This window comes from Hippoglossus stenolepis, chromosome 6 (assembly GCF_022539355.2).
Source record: "Hippoglossus stenolepis isolate QCI-W04-F060 chromosome 6, HSTE1.2, whole genome shotgun sequence".
Classification (NCBI taxonomy): Eukaryota; Metazoa; Chordata; class Actinopteri; order Pleuronectiformes; family Pleuronectidae; genus Hippoglossus; species Hippoglossus stenolepis.
In genome coordinates this window covers 5,964,684-5,981,225 of record NC_061488.1, presented here as the reverse complement: position 1 = coordinate 5,981,225, position 16,542 = coordinate 5,964,684, and the positions used below count along the sequence as shown (strand labels likewise).

Below are 16,542 nucleotides of genomic sequence, written 5' to 3'. Positions count from 1 at the left end.
CCACAGCAAAAACTACTAAATCAAATACTACTATTGCTACTTCTACCCCGGAGACCATCACACCATCTACCACTCAAGATACCGGAGTTTTATTTTTGTTTTTAGCAGCCAAACTGTATGTATGATTATTGCAAGTAAATCATACTATCAAATGCTACCATTATAATTTACACATGAACACATCACAGAAGGAAACACATATATTTGTCCAATTGTTATTTTATTAAAATAGTCAGTTGTTTACAGGGAAATCTAAATTATTGTAAAATCGTACATCTCGGCTCTAAAATGCAGAATCGTGTTGTGTTTGAGATCCAGTGACAAAAGGAGTAAAGTCGGTCAGCAGAGTGTTTTTGCATCTGTTTGATTTGTTGCTGACGCCGTCAGTTCCTCAGAGTTCATGGACAGAACTGTGAGGCTCAGGGAGATTCTGAATGTCACAGTTTTGAATCAGACTAAAGTAAAACGTGACGTACTCCTCGTAGTTCTTTATGGAAATCCTTTCGTTGATGCCATGGAGTCTAAGAAACAGAAAAACAGTTTTGCTGGGTCCTCTCTTTATTCATTTTCAGTGTTAGACAAACAAGATTCTTACCTCTGGGTGTCACCTGGTTTTAACCAGAGAGGTATAAAGCGATAAATATCCTTGGTCAGGTCCTTGAAGTGTCGACTGTCTGTGTTCGCAGTACACATACCTGCAAATTCAAACATGATATCAAAAAGATCCTATAGTTTAAATAATAACACCTAAATAAACCATTCTTATGCCATAAAATCTATCATGACTCTACCTGGAGCAACTGTAACTGTTGGAAAGACGTCCAACACAGTTTTCTTAATGATCTGAAAGCCAAAGGACTTTTCATCCGAAGAGCTGACGGGCTCAGGGTCAAACCCATTAATGAGCTCTATCTTCACACGCGGGTCACCCACTGTGGAATGGATATGGTCCATTGCCTGGATGAGACAGCACACATTTTAATCCTCTCACAGTATTTCATGGAGACGTCAGGGATTCTCAGTGGAGAAGAATGACATGTTTGACTCTACCTCTTTTAATGACTGTGCTGGGTGGATTCGCATATTGATGTAAGCTTCAGCAAGGGAGGGGATGACATTCAACTGCAAGGGAGGAGGGGTGGTTAGCATTTTTTAATTCTGTGAATAACTTTCGAATTTATTATATTAAACTGTACCTTAACTCCCGCATTAAACATGGTGACTGCTGTGGTCGTCCTTATAAAACTGTTGGTTTCTGGTTTTCTTTCCATGAACCTGGAAGACAAGACGTTCTAATTGGATTAATTCCCAAAGTCTCAGTCAGAAGAAAACGTGCCGAATGAATTTGAGGAAGTTATCACCTGGCAACGATCGGAGAGAACAGCCACAAATTTGACAATATGAACTTCAGTGGAAACCTGAACTGAAGTCAAAGAATGAGTAACAATGTGGAGAAGATCTCAAATGCTACAAGTTGTGATGAGAAGTTGGTTCTTCTTACCTTATGGGCCAGCTGTTCAAAGGTTCCACGTTCAGGCCCATAACCAAACACCGTCGGCATTGGGTTCTCCTCCAGGCTGAGGTAACAGCATGAAAGTGACAATGAAAGTCTTTGAAAGTCTTTTTCTAAATACAGTGGTAAAAAAGCAGTAGGACCTGGTTACAATAGCAGCGTTGTGTAGAGAACCCATGACCAAATTTCATAAAAATGTACGTCTGTGACTGTAAATAAAGATGGATGAATCGAATCATTTCATAATATCGATGTTGGTGAATTTGTTACTTGCATGAAAACCGACCAGAATACACTGTACCGTACATTCCTCTCACCTTTTGACTGCTGCAGCCAGGATCCCGATGGTGGTCTGCCTGGGAGGCATCGAGGCGTGACCAGGGACCATAGACACACTCAGCTTTACAGAGGCCATTCCCTTTTCACTTAACCCAATTCTGCAAAAGTTGTACACACACACACACACACACACACACAAGGGTGTTTATGCAATTTAATGGAGACTTACAACTTTAAACCATGCTTTTAACTTTTGTTGCGATGTCCAGCTTGAACCTTTTTCCTTAGCAAAATAAGCAAAGCAAATATCATGCAGAGTCGTTAATGACATCCGAGAATGGCAGGTTCTTACAGAGCGGCAGGTCCTTCGAGACCAGGGAAGACTCCATCAATTAAAGCCAGGCCCTCGTCCAGGACGAAGGACAGCTGCACACCACGCTGTTTCAGCACACGCACGATGTTCACTGCCCCATTCAAACCAAAAACCTGGAGAAAGAAATAGGGACGGACGTGGACATTGAAATATAATATGTTAAATGTTACATTAGTTCACATTTTCAGGATAGTGTTATGAATGTTTTAAGTACTTCTTCATCATGGCCAAGACCGATGTAAAAGCCTCTGCGTGGAGCATAGCCTTTCCTAAGCAAGTATTCCAGCGCCTCAAGTATTCCCTGGAAAACATAAAACACATTAGTGGATCCTCGCTAGCATGTGACTGTATTCCAAGTACTACTCAGATCACTCAATACATTATCTCACCATTAAAGAGCTCTTGTCGTCCATGGCTCCTCTGCCATAGATGAAGCCGTCTATCACCTCGGCGGAAAACGGTGGGGCCACCCAGTCGTCTGACTCGGAGGCAGGTACCACATCGATGTGGGCCAGCAGCAGGTAGGGCACCAGGTCAGGTTGGGATCCTTCCACCCTGAACAGGTGGCTGTAGTTCGCCACCAACTCATGATGAACCAAGCTCGAAGAGAAAACCCTTGGGAAGGCTGTCACAGAAAGAAGCGATGGAGTCTCAAGGTGGAACACTGCCCGTTTCACACATGAAGGTCAGTTCAACACTACAGCAGCTGTAGAACATCTGCTGTAGCTCTGGTTGAGCCACATTCTAATGCCAGGTGTGTACGGGACCCCTGACCCCCCCCCAACCCACACATTAAAAAATGTTCTCGACCCGCCCCTGCTAATTGTCCAGTTCCCAGATAAAGGTCAGTCTTTGCACGTGTCCTCTGTGTGTGTGTGTGTGTGTGTGTGTGTGTTGCCATAGTCACAGCCTCACTGCATCAAGTGCCAGTCATACCTTGGCAGAGGAACCTGTCAAACTTGTGTTGTGTGTGTATGTCTGTTGTGTGTGTGTGTGTGTGTGTCTGTGGTTTGTTCTTTGTGTCCTTGTGTTTATGTGTGTTGTTTGTTTGAGTGTTGTGTGTCTGTGTGTGTGTGTGTGTGTCTGTGTTTATGTGTGTTGTTTGTTTGTGTGTCTGTATGTGTGTGTGTGTGTGTGTGCATATCCTTGTTTATGTGTGTTGCGTCTGCATGTGTGTTGCATTGTTTTGTGTGTTGTGTGTGTATGTGTTGCGTGTTGTGTGTGCATCTCCTTGTGTTTATGTGTGTCTGTATGCGTGCGGCGTTGTGTTGGGTGTGTGTGTGTTGCGTGTTGTGTGTCTGTATGCGTGCGGCGTTGTGTGTGTGTGTGTGTGTCTGTATGCGTGTTGCGTTGTGTTCTGTTGTGTTGTGTCACAGCCACACTGCATCTAGTGCCGGTCGTACCTTGGCGGAGGAACCTGTCAAAGTGAAGCAGCGCGGTGGTGTTGATGTCCTCAGCGGATGTGGACACGGTGCGGATCCGGATCGCCTCTGGGTGGAAGAGGAGGGGGGGGGAAGGGGGACAGCGGGCTGTTGGAGGCGGCGTCTCCACGTTTTGTCAGACGGTAACAAGTCACTCACATTTACCTCTCAGCCGCGTCAGCAGCTCCTGTCTGTGGTCGAGGTCCAACTCCAGCGAGATGTTGTCCGTCTTCTCCCAGCGCGCGAGCTGGAGTCCGTCGTGTCCGTCCAGGGTCAGCGTCCTGATTGACGCCACCGTCAGTAACAGTGACACGACGATGAGGAAGCTGCACGAGATGATCTTCACAAACTTGACGGTTTTAAACCTCGGGCCTGGTTCCGTCATTGTTTATTTGTGGCGACGGCGGAACTGGATCGGTATCAATGCGCGGACCGGGTCAAAGTCTACGGAGCAGAGCCGCCTGCAGGCCTGCAGACAAATTACAGCCTCAGAGTGTCACTCCCCCTTTTTTTAGAGTTATAATAATGTTCACTCCTTCAATTCCGAGCATCTACATCTTCAACATGCATGAAAATTAAAACACAAAAAGATGCATTAAAGCCTTGTTATAATAATATAATAAAATATAAATGAAATATGAAGCGAAAGATTCTTTATTGAAGTAAGATTTAAATATTTTCTTTAAAAAACAATGCACATACAGACGTACTGTGACATCAATTACGATCAGGTTACACAAAAAGTACACAATTTGACCAATTATTCAGCTCTTGATAGCACCTCTGTGCTCATGAGATTGTTTTTAACCACAGAGACCAAATTGGAAACACATACATAAGCAAAACGTTAAAAATGTCGAAGTGTTTGCTCCCATACAGACATACAAACGCAGTAAATAGCAAAAGTGATAAATTAATACAGTGTGTGCTCCCTGAAGACAATCCAAGACAAAGTTATCATAATATGCATCAACAAACATAAGTAATTTGACATCTGTAAGTTTATAAAAAACACATAGTTACTCCTGTTCAGAAAGTGCTGGTGTGTGTTATGTCTTGCCACAAACGGACTGAGTGACTTGTCCTAAACTAACTCATAAATGAGGTAGAGGATGCACGCCATGACGAGGAAGAACAGAAACCGTATGTGGATAGGCACCAGGCGGCGCTCCACCACTCGTCTCTCCAGGGTCGTGGGACTGAAAGGAGTGTCCGGGTACGCGTACTGCACAGGTCTGCCCGCGGCCCCCTTGATGGGTCTCCGACGAGTGGCGCTGAAACAGTGTTGGATACATGTGCTGATAATCTGATCACAGAACTGCCCATCATGTGTTCCTGTACTTCTGTGAATCTACTCATCATTCAGCGACAACTCGGAAGAGAACGAGCACTTACTATATACCCGTGGGTGTGGTCTCAGCAGGAAGCAAGTCCTTGAACGTATCGATCACAGGCTCCCGAGGAGGCTGGAAGAGAAAGAAGCAAGTTACTCCAAACGTCCCAGACATCAGTGTCCCACAGAGACCCAGGCTCGGCCAGTACAGGCAGAGATGAAGGAACAGGGTGAATGGTAATGTAATAACTGGAGATCACTCTCACACACACACACACACACACACACACACACACACACACACACACACACACACACACACACACACACACACACACACACACACACACACACACACACACACACACACACACACACACACACAAATGTCCAAACTGAGCAACGGTCCACTCAGACACATTCACAGCTCAGAAATATCCAGGGAGCGTTCAGGTGAGGGCTGGATGTAAGGTTAGGATTCTGCTGCTGAGATTCACGTGTTTGTTTACAGCGACATCGACAAAGGAAACATCTTCGTCGGTGTCTTCTTCATGTGTGGCACCAGATTTTCATGTGGAGATATTTGTAACTCTTTGTTCTTTTTGTTCTGTTGTGTGTGCTAGTTAGAAACTCTGCAGAAAGTTCTGAGGATCACACTCGGATATTTGTGTTCTCACATACAGCCCCTATGGAGAATATGCAGGGATTCACCAGAGTTCAGTGCGTGTCTGAAAGCAGCTTTAGTGAAACTGACATATGAAAGGATTCACACCACATAGTGTGTTCTCATCACCCCCCCCCCCCATCAAGTCACATGGAATAAAAAAAGCGAGAAGATGCATGTGCCTTCATTCCCCGTTTATGAGGTGAAGTCCTGGGGGTGCAGTACACAGAGTGGTTCTTCATGGAGCTGTTGTCCACAACTGGCGTGTCCAGCTGAGGAAAGGAGACGTAACAGTTTAGAAGAATTTTCTTTACGCCTCCAGCGAAACGTCTCCAGCACTGAAACCACCACCACCACGGTTTGTGCTCAAAGTGTGACTGAACGACGCGAGAGCTCTGTACTGACCCTGCTGGACCCTGAACAATGCTCCTGTCCATTGCTCCCATTGAACTCTCTCACTGTGTTTGAGCTAGTGGAGAGTGACCCCCGACTCTCCATCTGTCATTCGAAGTGAGAATGCACATCACTGATTACTCACACCAAAAGAATTAAATGAAATGACGGGGTAATTTTAACAGATATGGACTAAAAAAAACTTTCCTCCTCAACCATTTCAGTGATGCTGAAGACCGGAGAGGTAAATGACGAGGAAGCGTCGGCTGCAACCGTCTGTGATCCAGCTTGAACCTGCAAGGATTAGCACGATTATCCTGTTGACATCCACATAAACATAAACCAGTCACCACCCGTGTTGTACACCAGTGAGATACCAAAGCCCATCACTGTCAGAAGACCAAACAATATCCCTTTAGTGGCTTGAGAATGAAGCTCAATGAAGTTAGACGGCCTAAGAAAGGAATGCAGAGAATTCAAAATCCACAAGAGACGCAGTGTAAGACCAGCCTACCCCTGATCCTAATCCTGGGCGGTGATCTACAGAGGATGCTCTGCTAATTCCTACAGGAATCTGCGAGCAGCGAGGCCGACTCTGCTCTGATGATTTTAACGCATTCCCTGAATTCCACGCGGGACTAGGTTCCTTGTTCCTAGAAGCGCGAGCACGCTGCAAGAGGCCAACGCGGTCAAACACAGAAATAAGAAAACACATCAGTTTCCCCTGAAGATCCTGTTGGACAGAATCGTGTGCAGTCACTCCAGATATCTGTGGTATTTACCAGTCTGGATGAAGGTAAAAAGCACTGTGGGTAAAAAAAGCCACCTATCTGAAAACACAGGTAAAGAAAACACACACACACACACACACAGACACACACACACACAGACTCATAATGCAAGTGGACAGCGAAACACATACTGTTACAATAAGTAACCACTAAGTGGCACTGTAAGGACTTTTTTAAATCCAGCAAATGATGAAAAGTTTGCTCCCAAATTTCGCGGCAGTTCAAGAGATAAACTTCAAATCATTTGACCAAAGGGACGACACCCTGCTGACAGTTGTCTCACCTGGCTGCTCCCTGGCTGAGCCTCGTCTGACTGCTCAGCCGCTTCCTGCTTTTCTTCCTCAGCACCTGGACAAGTCCCCAAAAAACAATACAACGCACACGATCACCAACAATTACAAAACCATCAAAGGCGGAAAATGTAGACGAATAAACCCCAGAATAATTCAGGTCACATACCTGACTCTGCATCATCGTCCTCCCCGTTTTCTTCTTCTTCTTCTTCTTCCTCTTCTTCACTGGCCGAGTACATCACCTTCTCTGCTGCATTAAGTAGGTTGTGTCCATTGGACCGGAGCAGTCGCCTGAGCTTCTTCTCATACAAAGCCCTGGTGGAGGCTAGCGTTGACAAAATATACAATAGTAGTCAGTTTTTTTATAATAGGGGTAAAGAGAAGGTAACGCGACAGTTTCACATGCAACCTCACCAACTATGGGCCCAGGTTTGAACCCGTGTCGGAGCAGCGCCGCCTTGAGGTCATCGTCAGTCAAACCGCTCGGGTCAGGCATCTCTGCTTCCTCTGGCTTCTCCTCCTTTTCCTTACAAAACCAAATTAGCTGAATTGACTGAATGCGGGTTTGAACCATGACGGAGGCTGGAACACTTTGCAGGTGTGCCATTGTAGAGCATTAAAAAGAGCTGGAGGCTGCAGCGCACAAATGTTTTCAATATCCATCTTATCTCAGTGTAAATCTCCTGTTCTCACATCTGCCCGATCAACAGAAGAACAGGTTACGACTGGGAAAAGACTGCAGGTTTGTGGAGGAGCCAAGTCCACACACACACACACACACACACGCACACGCACACGCACACACGCTTGTTTTATTAATGGAAAATGGTTTATCAGAAGTTAGCACCGCCCTAATGAAACATCCTATATCCGGTACAATTTGAGCAGTCCACGTTTAATACAGTTCCTTCATCAGTGTCATGAAGCATAATGTTTCACAGTCAGTTTTAATGACACATTAAACCCTGGCTTCCTGTCACTTTACATAACAATGAGTTCCAGTGTTATGTAAAAACACTGGTATCAGATCAGCACTCAGTATTTTCTGAAAAGAGGTATCAGAAGAGAAAAGGTTGGTTTTGTGCAACCTCCAATGTGATATGCAAAGGAAATATTATATCACACATAAGATGAAGTATAGGATTTTATAAACCATGTTAATATTATAATTTATCCATCAGACTCCATAAATCAGTGCATCATATATTATTGTTCTTGAACTGGACATGTGTAGACACATTCAGCTCAGCTTCCCATAACACAAGGTTAATGATCCCTGATGGAAAACACTCAAATATTAATACAGCTGCAGCTAACAATTGTTTTTATTGATTAATCTGATTATTTTCTCAATCGCTTCATCTATGAAAAGTCAAAAACAAGAACGTTTCCCACAGAGCGCAGATCGATGTCTTCAGTCCAAAAGTTAATTCGATTTACAAACGCATTAAACAGAAGAAAGCTGCTAATCGTTAAGTTTGAGAAGCTGAAACCAGAGATTTGTTGCTTGAAGAATTGCTGCAGGTATGAATTGAATATAAATATATCGCAGATTAATTTCTCTCAGTGTTTCTAGTTGAATCTCTGACTAATCCCTCCAGCTCTAAATAGCAGTTTGGGGTCTAGTTGGTTTTATGCTGCATGTCTTTCCACCACATGACAAAAACATTTAGACAGTTCTGAGCGCTGTGCCCCTCCCTGCACACATAAGTGAGGGTGACAGGTGCAGCAAGCATATGCATGAGAGGGTAACAGCAGCCACCAGCTACTGAGACGTCTCATGTAAACCTAAACCAACCATACAGCGGGTGGCTTAGTGGTCTAGGACCTCCAGTGAGAGGAGCGTTTGGCAGCAGTGACCCAGATATCCCCCACCTCCACACCTGCTGACCTCATTGGTTCAAATCAGGTCAAACCTCATCGTTATCTGCACGACGGCCCCTAGATATCATAGATGATTGTTGATGCTTTAAAAAAAAATGTTGAAATATATTTGCAAGTGAGGACAAGTAACTAAGAACATTTACAAATAAAAAAATAAAACTGCCATCTCTTGCCTTAAGTATAATTTTGAGGTACTTGTACTTTACTATTATAATTCAATTCGACTTTTTGATTCATTCAAAGGTTTACACATGATTACTTTTCAGATTAGGATTTTAGACAAAAAACTGAAAACAATATAATAATATTTTGTCTTCAAAGTAAAATCACAATGTTGGTTTTGTTGCTGCAATGCTTTATATGCAATTACTTTTTAAAAAAGTATTTAAACTTCAAAAATATCCTGAATTGTGTTTCATTTTATGCAAAGCATTGACCACAGTATCTTAAGTGCTGATAAATCCGGTAGGAGGAGCACAAAGTTTTCTAACTTCACTCTGCACCATTGACTGTTTATGAAAAAAAGCTCTGCACCACAACGTCTAGCACACGAACAATAACAAGTGACCGTATATATATCATAAAACTGTTTGAGCAGGACTCGCTAATAACAAGGAATAATTTTCGAAGTAGCTCTGGAGCATCAACACAGGCCAAGGAAACAAGTTTTAATAACTTCAAATAAACAATATTTCCCCTCACGTCCTCTCAGATACAGCTTGTGACCCTTTGGAGGGTTGCAGTCCCCAGGTTGGGAAGCACAGGACTAAACTATTTAATTGTGTATGAAGTTGTTAGAATTTGCTTTAACTCAACTTAGATTTTTGAGTACAGGACTGTTACTTGCTTCTTCCACTGACACTGTGCAGAACCTGTTTTTTAAACACCACATCTTCACATGAACACACGTCGGGGAACTCACAGCTTCATCTTGAACGTCTTCTTCCTCGTCGCTTGAAAACTCTGCAGCGTTCCTGTGGTCGATGTGTTTCAGGTGCAGCTTCACATTGTGCGCGACGAAATCTGATCTGAGTCTAGATTTAGACAGAAGAGCGGGTTCCTCCACTAACACCGGCATGTCACACTACGACGACTCAAGTCAATCTTCAGCTGCTTGGTGGGTTTTTATATTTTCATATAAGTGGAGAAGAGTCTTTGAAGTGAGATGAAGCCAGAGGAGCTGCAGAGAGAAGCTGCTCCGTCTCAGCTCTGAGAATAACACACTGAACCCAGAACAGCTGCAGCCAATGACTTGATTGACAGCAAGAAGCTCAACATGGCACAAGACAAGTCAGTAAACAAACAAACAAACAAACAAACAAGCTGCTGATCCTTAAACTTTATCACATTTACATAAAAAATTCATATTAAATCATGAAACTTAAAAAAAATATCCTAAATCATATATTGGGTTTGCTCAAAAAAAGATCTATGCCTAAAGCGTTGACTTTATATATTACGATTACTTGCGTGTTACAATTTAATGCTACGTTTTACTTTTTACTACATTTATTTGGCAACCAGTTACTCATCAGATGAAGATTTTAGGCTCTAAAAAACTATGAAATAATAATAATAATAATTAAAAACTTTGATCTATACAACACTTCTCAAAGCAAGGTTACAAAGTGCTTCACATAATATGGACGGAAACAACACAGAACAAAACGGAGCAGAGGGAAGTGTTCAATTCAATTTTATTTGTATAGTCACAACATTTCATTGAACATTTAAGTCACATGCTTTGTCACATTTTGCTTTTGTAAAATCTCGGTAAATCTACTGTTTGCGTTCTGCTTTTGGCTAAACTTGATATTTTGCTTCTCGCTGCTCTCTTTGCCTCGTCTTTTGGTCGCAGCCGGTTTTCACTGAAAATCCTATTGTTAGCAGTTACTGGGCAAATCTAACATGAAGCAGCTTATGAGCCAGATATTTCCCTAAGGAGTTGGTGAAGACCAGAAACTGAGCTGGATTAATTCTACTGTCGCTCTGTAATTTGTGTAAATGACTTAGTTAACAAGTTCAACATAACAATTTAATATATATTAATATCAATGCTGGTTTCACTGCTTATTTCTGTTGCCCCCAACTGTCCAAACAACTTAATAATAAGTTAATTCCACTGCCAGTTGATTGTATGTTTACCTTTGACCTCCGGGTTTGACCCAAGCTTCGGTCGCTGTTGGAGTTGTGGTGTCTCCGGTGCCTGCTGCTGCTGCATTTTCACTGTAGTGATGCATCCACTTAGTGCAGCACGTACGAGAAGTGGCTCCTTTTTTTACAACACCTGTTTACAGATATCGAAAAGAAAGAAAGACAGAAAGAAAGAAAGAACATGTGTTCAGGTAATTGTCCGTGAAGCAGGGAGGACTAGAAGTGCCACTGAGGACTTTTTTCCCCCTAAACAAAACCCTGCAGGAGACATCTGTTCCAACAAACATGTTGATTATCTGAATAAGTTGCTCTGAAAAAGAACTAATTAAATCTTCTTCGTGGTCATGGTTAACTTCACCAGGGCTCTTCCCCAAAAGGCGTGATTATTGGACCCCAGGTGACTGTACAAACTAAAACTCAACAACCCATACACCCCTAACATCTGGTGGTGGTAAAACACGTCCCTGTTTTACTGTGTACTACTACTACTACAAATAAAATAAACATTACAGGGGGGAAGCTTTTAGAGCAAATGGCCCCTTCCTGAAGTCCAGTAGTAAAATACAACAGAAAGAAACGGGATTAAATATCACTTCATGTCAGTCAGAACAAGAACAGATGATAAAACTAATATCCTGATCAATAGATGTTTGCTGTTTTGTTGCTGTTAAATCAAATTGTACAAAGAAACGCAGTAAAAGACACAAGGTGTGTACGTCATAGATATATTATTCGAGATATTTGAGTTGAAGAGATTGTGGGTTTACTGTTGTTGACTTGTGAACTGTACCATCACTAGATTGGATCAAACACATTATCCATTATTTATCTTTGAGGGTCGCACACTGACACTGGATGAGAGGCGGGGTTACACACAGGCCACCAACATACCACAGGGCTGACATACAAAGACCAACAACACGCTCAATTTCTGTGGGAGGAAGGTTTCCATTCAATTTCAAAGTAATGACAGAGAGTTGTTGCAATGTGAAGGCTAAATATCTCTTTGAAAGATATACTTGACATGGAAATATATAAGAATGTGATATGATTAATGTTGTTCTCTGGTCTTGATCAAATTAAGCAATAATAATATTAAAATTAAAATAACAGGCGTCTCTATCACTAAATTTAGACAAAATACTGGATCCTTAAATGTCTGTGAATGTTATAATTGTGATGCCGGTTCACTTAATGTGTTGAATAATGAACGACCAGTCATTTTTATTTTCTGGTCACTGTCAGAGAATTAAACAAAATGAACTTGATGAATGAAACTACTGCTCATTTTTGAAACTGGTACAGTCTGGATCTAAAAGAAAGGTCAAACCTGGTTCACCCAAACATGGCAAATGTATTATGGAGGAGAAAGTGAAAGTGCTCTTGGCTGGAAAAGCTGGATACTCAGACAGTTTGCCCACAGGACGTTTTGAAACATTTTTCTTGATATAAAACAATTTTTTTGTGTGAATGTATTCTCAGTCTTCACATGTTATCATCATGTCATCACTGTAAAGTAATAATTTTCTATAATTACACACGTCTTGAACACAGGAACCACTGAAATGTCGCCAGGCTAATAACAGCAACAAGAAAAACGGTATTGCAGTTGGTCACCTTTTTATTTATTTATTGAACTCTAACGCCAACAGGCTTATCTATTATTTAAATTATTATTTTAAAGTATCTGCAGTATCTGTATTTTGTAGAGCTTTATCTTTAAAGAGAAAAGATGTCGTACAACTACACAGGTGCCATTGAAAACATTTCAATACCTTTTGCAAGGGACTGAGGGGGGTGATCAGCAAGAGAGGCTTAAAATGACTCGTGAGCTTCCACTTTAAAACAACGGGAGGTTTGGAATATCCCACAGTCCTTAAATGAAACGTCGCTGAACGCACAGAGTTGTAACTTCCACAGTAAAAGTCCCAGGAAGAATGAGCGGCCCGCGCTGAAGTCATAGAGCGACTGAGAGCAGCGGGAAAATTACTTTTTTTAAATTTCCTTGACCATCTGCAAAGTCACAAGTTTAGGGAAAACCAATGGAATATTTTCCCAAATTTTCATCAGTCTGTCAGTCGGTCGGTCGGTTGGTTGGTTGGTTGGTTGGGTTGGTTGGTTGGTCAGATTGATTGTTTGTTTGTCAGCAGCAAAACCAACTTAACAGATTTCCATGACATAAGGATGGGACCTGGGCCACAAGAGAATGTGACATGATATGTACGAGTGTGTGAAATTTGGAGTAACTTGATTGAATTTAAGTGAATTCAACTATGGGGCCTTGGCAGAGGTATGCACTCTACTGAGTCTAGTTCTAACCTTTATGTTCTATTGTTCGCTGACTTAGTTTGAACCTTTGCATCTGATAGAAAAGCACATTAAAGGCGTTTTAAAATTCAAAACTGTGTAAAAAAGTTAAAAAACAGTCCCGTGGTTGAGAGTCCACCGTGTATCCAATGGCTTTAAACCCTACGTGACGAGTTAGAGAGAACTCACATAGGAATAGAAAGCCATAAGACACAGTTGTGGTGTGATTCGGAGGACAAGAACAGAAAATCACCAACTCAGAGGAAAATCTTGCAGTTAGAGCTGAAAGCTTGAACACAAAAGAGGAGAACAAAAATCGGGGTTTGTTGCGGAGAGCATTCAGGATTCAAAACTCACATCCGCATGAATAATTAACTAAAGAAACTAGAAGTATTCATCTGAGGCCCCGGGGGAGACGAGTGAAACTGTCTTGTGAGTCTTCAGACAGTAGAAATTGCATTTCTCACAGTACAAACTGAAATAAATTGACCCCTATATCGAGGCTTGAATCTAACAGCAACATCCTGCAAGCCATTCAATTCCTCTGGGGGGGCGGGGGGGGTTTGTAGAGTACTCTTTGATTAAAAATGCAGTTTTAAATCAATGTCCGAGGGGAAAAGGTACAATGTTAATCAAAAGGATTTTGTTTCTGAATTCAAAACAGATTACGTAAACTCTTTTTATATTCTGTAGCAACCCCCTGCTTGACTTCCTCAAGCACAAAGGAGAGCATTACCTCAGCATTTTAATTCAACCACTGAGCACAGGAAGCTTTGCAGTTTTTATTAACAACCAAATATGTTTTTGCAGATACAAAGGTCTGTTTTCCTGTGGTTTCTGTTGTTGGAGCTGATGAAGCTGAGGATCCCCAATGCACAGAAACACCACTGCTGTGCTTTGGTGATTTAATTACAAGTCTATTCATGCTCCTGTGACTTTTTTAACCCCTAATGAATCAAAATTTAAAAAAACTGCATCCCGAATTAATTCAGTGTCTTCTCCAAACCTTGAACTCGAACCAGACACCAGACTGTTTACCACACTTCTAAGCCCCAAACTGCTGGAAGCGCTCTGGGCCGTTCGCAGCCCCTCGGTGAGAGACGCAGCACTCGAGCTATGCGGCCCAAATCTGCTCGCCCAGATGTCTGCTCGGGAAAACAGTAGCCTTTATCAAAACATGAAAAAAATCCCGCGGACAGGGAGGAAACGGGCTACTACGGAGGACAGAGGAGGCATTTGTTGACATTGTATCAAGTGCAACGCCGAGGTATTTGAGGCACAGAGGGGCCAGGTATTTGTCAGTCAGTGTTTCTTGTGCTTTTGCTGTCTCCAACCCAAACAACAAAAGCCCCATTGAGGCAGCCTCGTCTTTTTTTTTTTCTTTTTGCCCTGAACAAGCACACAAAGCTTCCTGTACTCGGGCTGCAACTGTCCAGGACTGAGAAAAGCTCTCCTAGCCATCTTTGTGTGCACCTGTTTCAAGCAAGGCAAGGAAGTGAAACACTTTGTCGGATAGTTTCACATCTTTCCCGGTTCACTTGGATTTTTCACTTCTTCTATCGCGTAGTTCTAACTTTTCTCTATGATAACTTTAATCAAAAGAGATAAAACAGGGTGAGGTTATGACCCAAAAATCCAAATGTTTAAACACTTCGATTAATATCTCATTGGCTTTATACGCTGGATACTCACATGGTGTCGGACTGAGAATATTAACCACTGAAGTGTTCACTCAATCAGCCTTTTCCAGGTTTGGAGAAATAAAGGAGCCCTGCCACTGAGCTCCAGGGAGCCTGTGCTCATGCATGTCTCAGCATAAATTAGTAAAGCCCCTGTGTCAGACTCTGTCCAGACAAGAAGGTGAATCTCAGCCACAGGGAGGATCATCTTTAATCCCTGAACATCGCTCACGGTCCCTCTCTGCTGGGAACCATTTCAGGCAATCATCAGTGGCCAGATGTTTTCTTAATGGCTTTAGATCTGGGCCGTGGTTAATATATTGTTAATGCACCAGTCTGTTCTTTTTGACAGGAGAAAATGAGCAGAGGGAAAGAAATTGTCGACACGAAACTGTGTCCAATATTGCACATGACTAAAATCCCACAGTTTCATATTCAGACTTTGAATGTAAAGATGCAGACAGAGATAAAGGTTGACAGCACATTTCTTATTCTCTTCTCAGAACTCCCCCCTTTTTCATGCATTAAAAACATCCCCTACAAGCATCTTCCAGTGGCCGACCAGACGACCAGAACACACTGAAGCACTGAAGCACTGCGCACAACACATGAAAGCTTCAGAGCATCATTGAAGTTGCTTTCTTCTCCTGCTCACTGTCAGTCGTGATGCAGCTATTTCACCCGGCACACTCCTCACTTCTCAAAGTAACGGCGCCATGCAATCTCGGGCCGGATGCATTCTTATGCCATAAATCTGACTCTTACCTCCTGCTCCCTCTCCTGCGTCCCTCCCTGGATCGAGTATGGCATCCCCCCCTTCAGCCTCATACTGTATGGAGAGACAATGGGTAGCGGGGGGGTGGGAGGAGTTACTATGTGAGCAGGGGGCTAGAGTGGGGAGACGGAGGGTAGAGAGTAAAAGCAGAATGAAAACTAGCAGGGAGAGGGAGAAAGGGGGGGGGGGGACTCACAGAAGGGAGATCACTTGCTCACAATTCTCTCCGACCACAAATCTGACGAAACGTTACATGAATGGCAATTCTAGAAACAGCCTCTCTCTCTCTCTCTCTCTCTCTCTCTCTCTCTCTCTCTCTCTCTCTTCTCTCCCTCTCTCTCTCCCTCTCCTCTCCTCTCCTCTCCTCTCCTCTCCTCTCCTCTCCTCTCCTCTCCTCAGATGCGATGTCAGGGAGAAAAAGAAAATCCCTCTTCACGTGGGAAATGTAAGGGGAAAAACAAGAGACTGTGAAAGAATGGCTCCCGGTTTTAAACAAGTCCCTTTCTTTGGCTTTCTTTGAATGAGTTCTTAAGATTCCAAGTTGGCAGAGGGCCCGTGGGTCCTGGATGGAGAAGAAGGGATAAAAGAGGGGCTGAGGTAGGGGGGCCGTCTATTGTGTTTGTTCCCTTTCCTTTCAGCCCTGGTACTCTGGTTGATCTTTGCAGCCACTCGCTGAATATTCC

General features: G+C 42.9%; 2 protein-coding genes and 1 long non-coding RNA gene across 5 annotated transcripts; all 3 read right to left on the bottom strand.

The window, feature by feature from the left end:
- Positions 1-201: 201 nt before the first annotated feature.
- pm20d1.2 (peptidase M20 domain containing 1, tandem duplicate 2) lies at positions 202-4,117 on the bottom strand. The gene is made up of 13 exons (XM_035159025.2): positions 3,752-4,117; positions 3,569-3,655; positions 2,555-2,790; positions 2,380-2,466; positions 2,145-2,278; positions 1,831-1,950; positions 1,502-1,577; positions 1,362-1,423; positions 1,197-1,275; positions 1,051-1,122; positions 792-957; positions 596-695; positions 202-521 (listed from the first exon to the last, which is right to left on the bottom strand). Exons 1-13 carry the CDS (start codon positions 3,969-3,971, stop codon positions 392-394), a joined length of 1,569 nt encoding a protein of 522 aa, XP_035014916.1. The 5' UTR covers positions 3,972-4,117; the 3' UTR covers positions 202-391.
- Positions 4,118-4,222: 105 nt separating this feature from the next.
- On the bottom strand, positions 4,223-10,203 carry lemd1 (LEM domain containing 1). Of its 3 annotated transcripts, none has more exons than XM_035159027.2 (11): positions 9,867-10,203; positions 7,475-7,580; positions 7,227-7,385; positions 7,051-7,115; positions 6,759-6,806; positions 6,491-6,646; positions 6,184-6,270; positions 5,989-6,081; positions 5,766-5,855; positions 4,982-5,052; positions 4,223-4,860 (listed from the first exon to the last, which is right to left on the bottom strand). In XM_035159027.2, the coding sequence occupies exons 1-11, from the start codon at positions 10,020-10,022 to the stop codon at positions 4,671-4,673; spliced, it is 1,221 nt and encodes a 406-aa protein (XP_035014918.1). In that variant the 5' UTR covers positions 10,023-10,203; the 3' UTR covers positions 4,223-4,670. The 3 variants fall into 3 exon arrangements, with proteins under 3 accessions (XP_035014918.1, XP_035014917.1, XP_035014919.1); XM_035159026.1 differs by having other exon boundaries at positions 7,475-7,586; positions 9,867-10,200; XM_035159028.2 differs by lacking the exons at positions 6,491-6,646; positions 6,759-6,806 and having other exon boundaries at positions 7,475-7,586; positions 9,867-10,196.
- Positions 10,204-10,624: 421 nt separating this feature from the next.
- On the bottom strand, positions 10,625-15,892 carry LOC118110881. Its single transcript, XR_004697025.2, has 2 exons — positions 15,850-15,892; positions 10,625-11,231 (listed from the first exon to the last, which is right to left on the bottom strand). It is a non-coding gene; the product is annotated as an uncharacterized LOC118110881 (long non-coding RNA).
- Positions 15,893-16,542: the final 650 nt, after the last annotated feature.

What these genes read in the sequence shown, in the direction of transcription:
- lemd1 (XM_035159026.1), bottom strand. Translation starts at nt 10,022, where the DNA reads ATGCCGGTGTTAGTGGAGGAACCCGCTCTTCTGTCTAAATCTAGACTC. An exon ending in TTTTACCTTCATCCAGACTG is followed by an intron (nt 6,647 to 6,758) that starts GTAAATACCACA and finishes GGCCTCTTGCAG; the next exon opens with CGTGCTCGCGCTTCTAGGAA. An exon ending in TCACTGAAATGGTTGAGGAG is followed by an intron (nt 6,082 to 6,183) that starts GAAAGTTTTTTT and finishes TTCGAATGACAG; the next exon opens with ATGGAGAGTCGGGGGTCACT.
- pm20d1.2 (XM_035159025.2), bottom strand. Translation starts at nt 3,971, where the DNA reads ATGACGGAACCAGGCCCGAGGTTTAAAACCGTCAAGTTTGTGAAGATC. An exon ending in TTGAACAGCTGGCCCATAAG is followed by an intron (nt 1,424 to 1,501) that starts GTAAGAAGAACC and finishes CTTTGACTTCAG; the next exon opens with TTCAGGTTTCCACTGAAGTT. An exon ending in AACAGTTACAGTTGCTCCAG is followed by an intron (nt 696 to 791) that starts GTAGAGTCATGA and finishes TTGAATTTGCAG; the next exon opens with GTATGTGTACTGCGAACACA.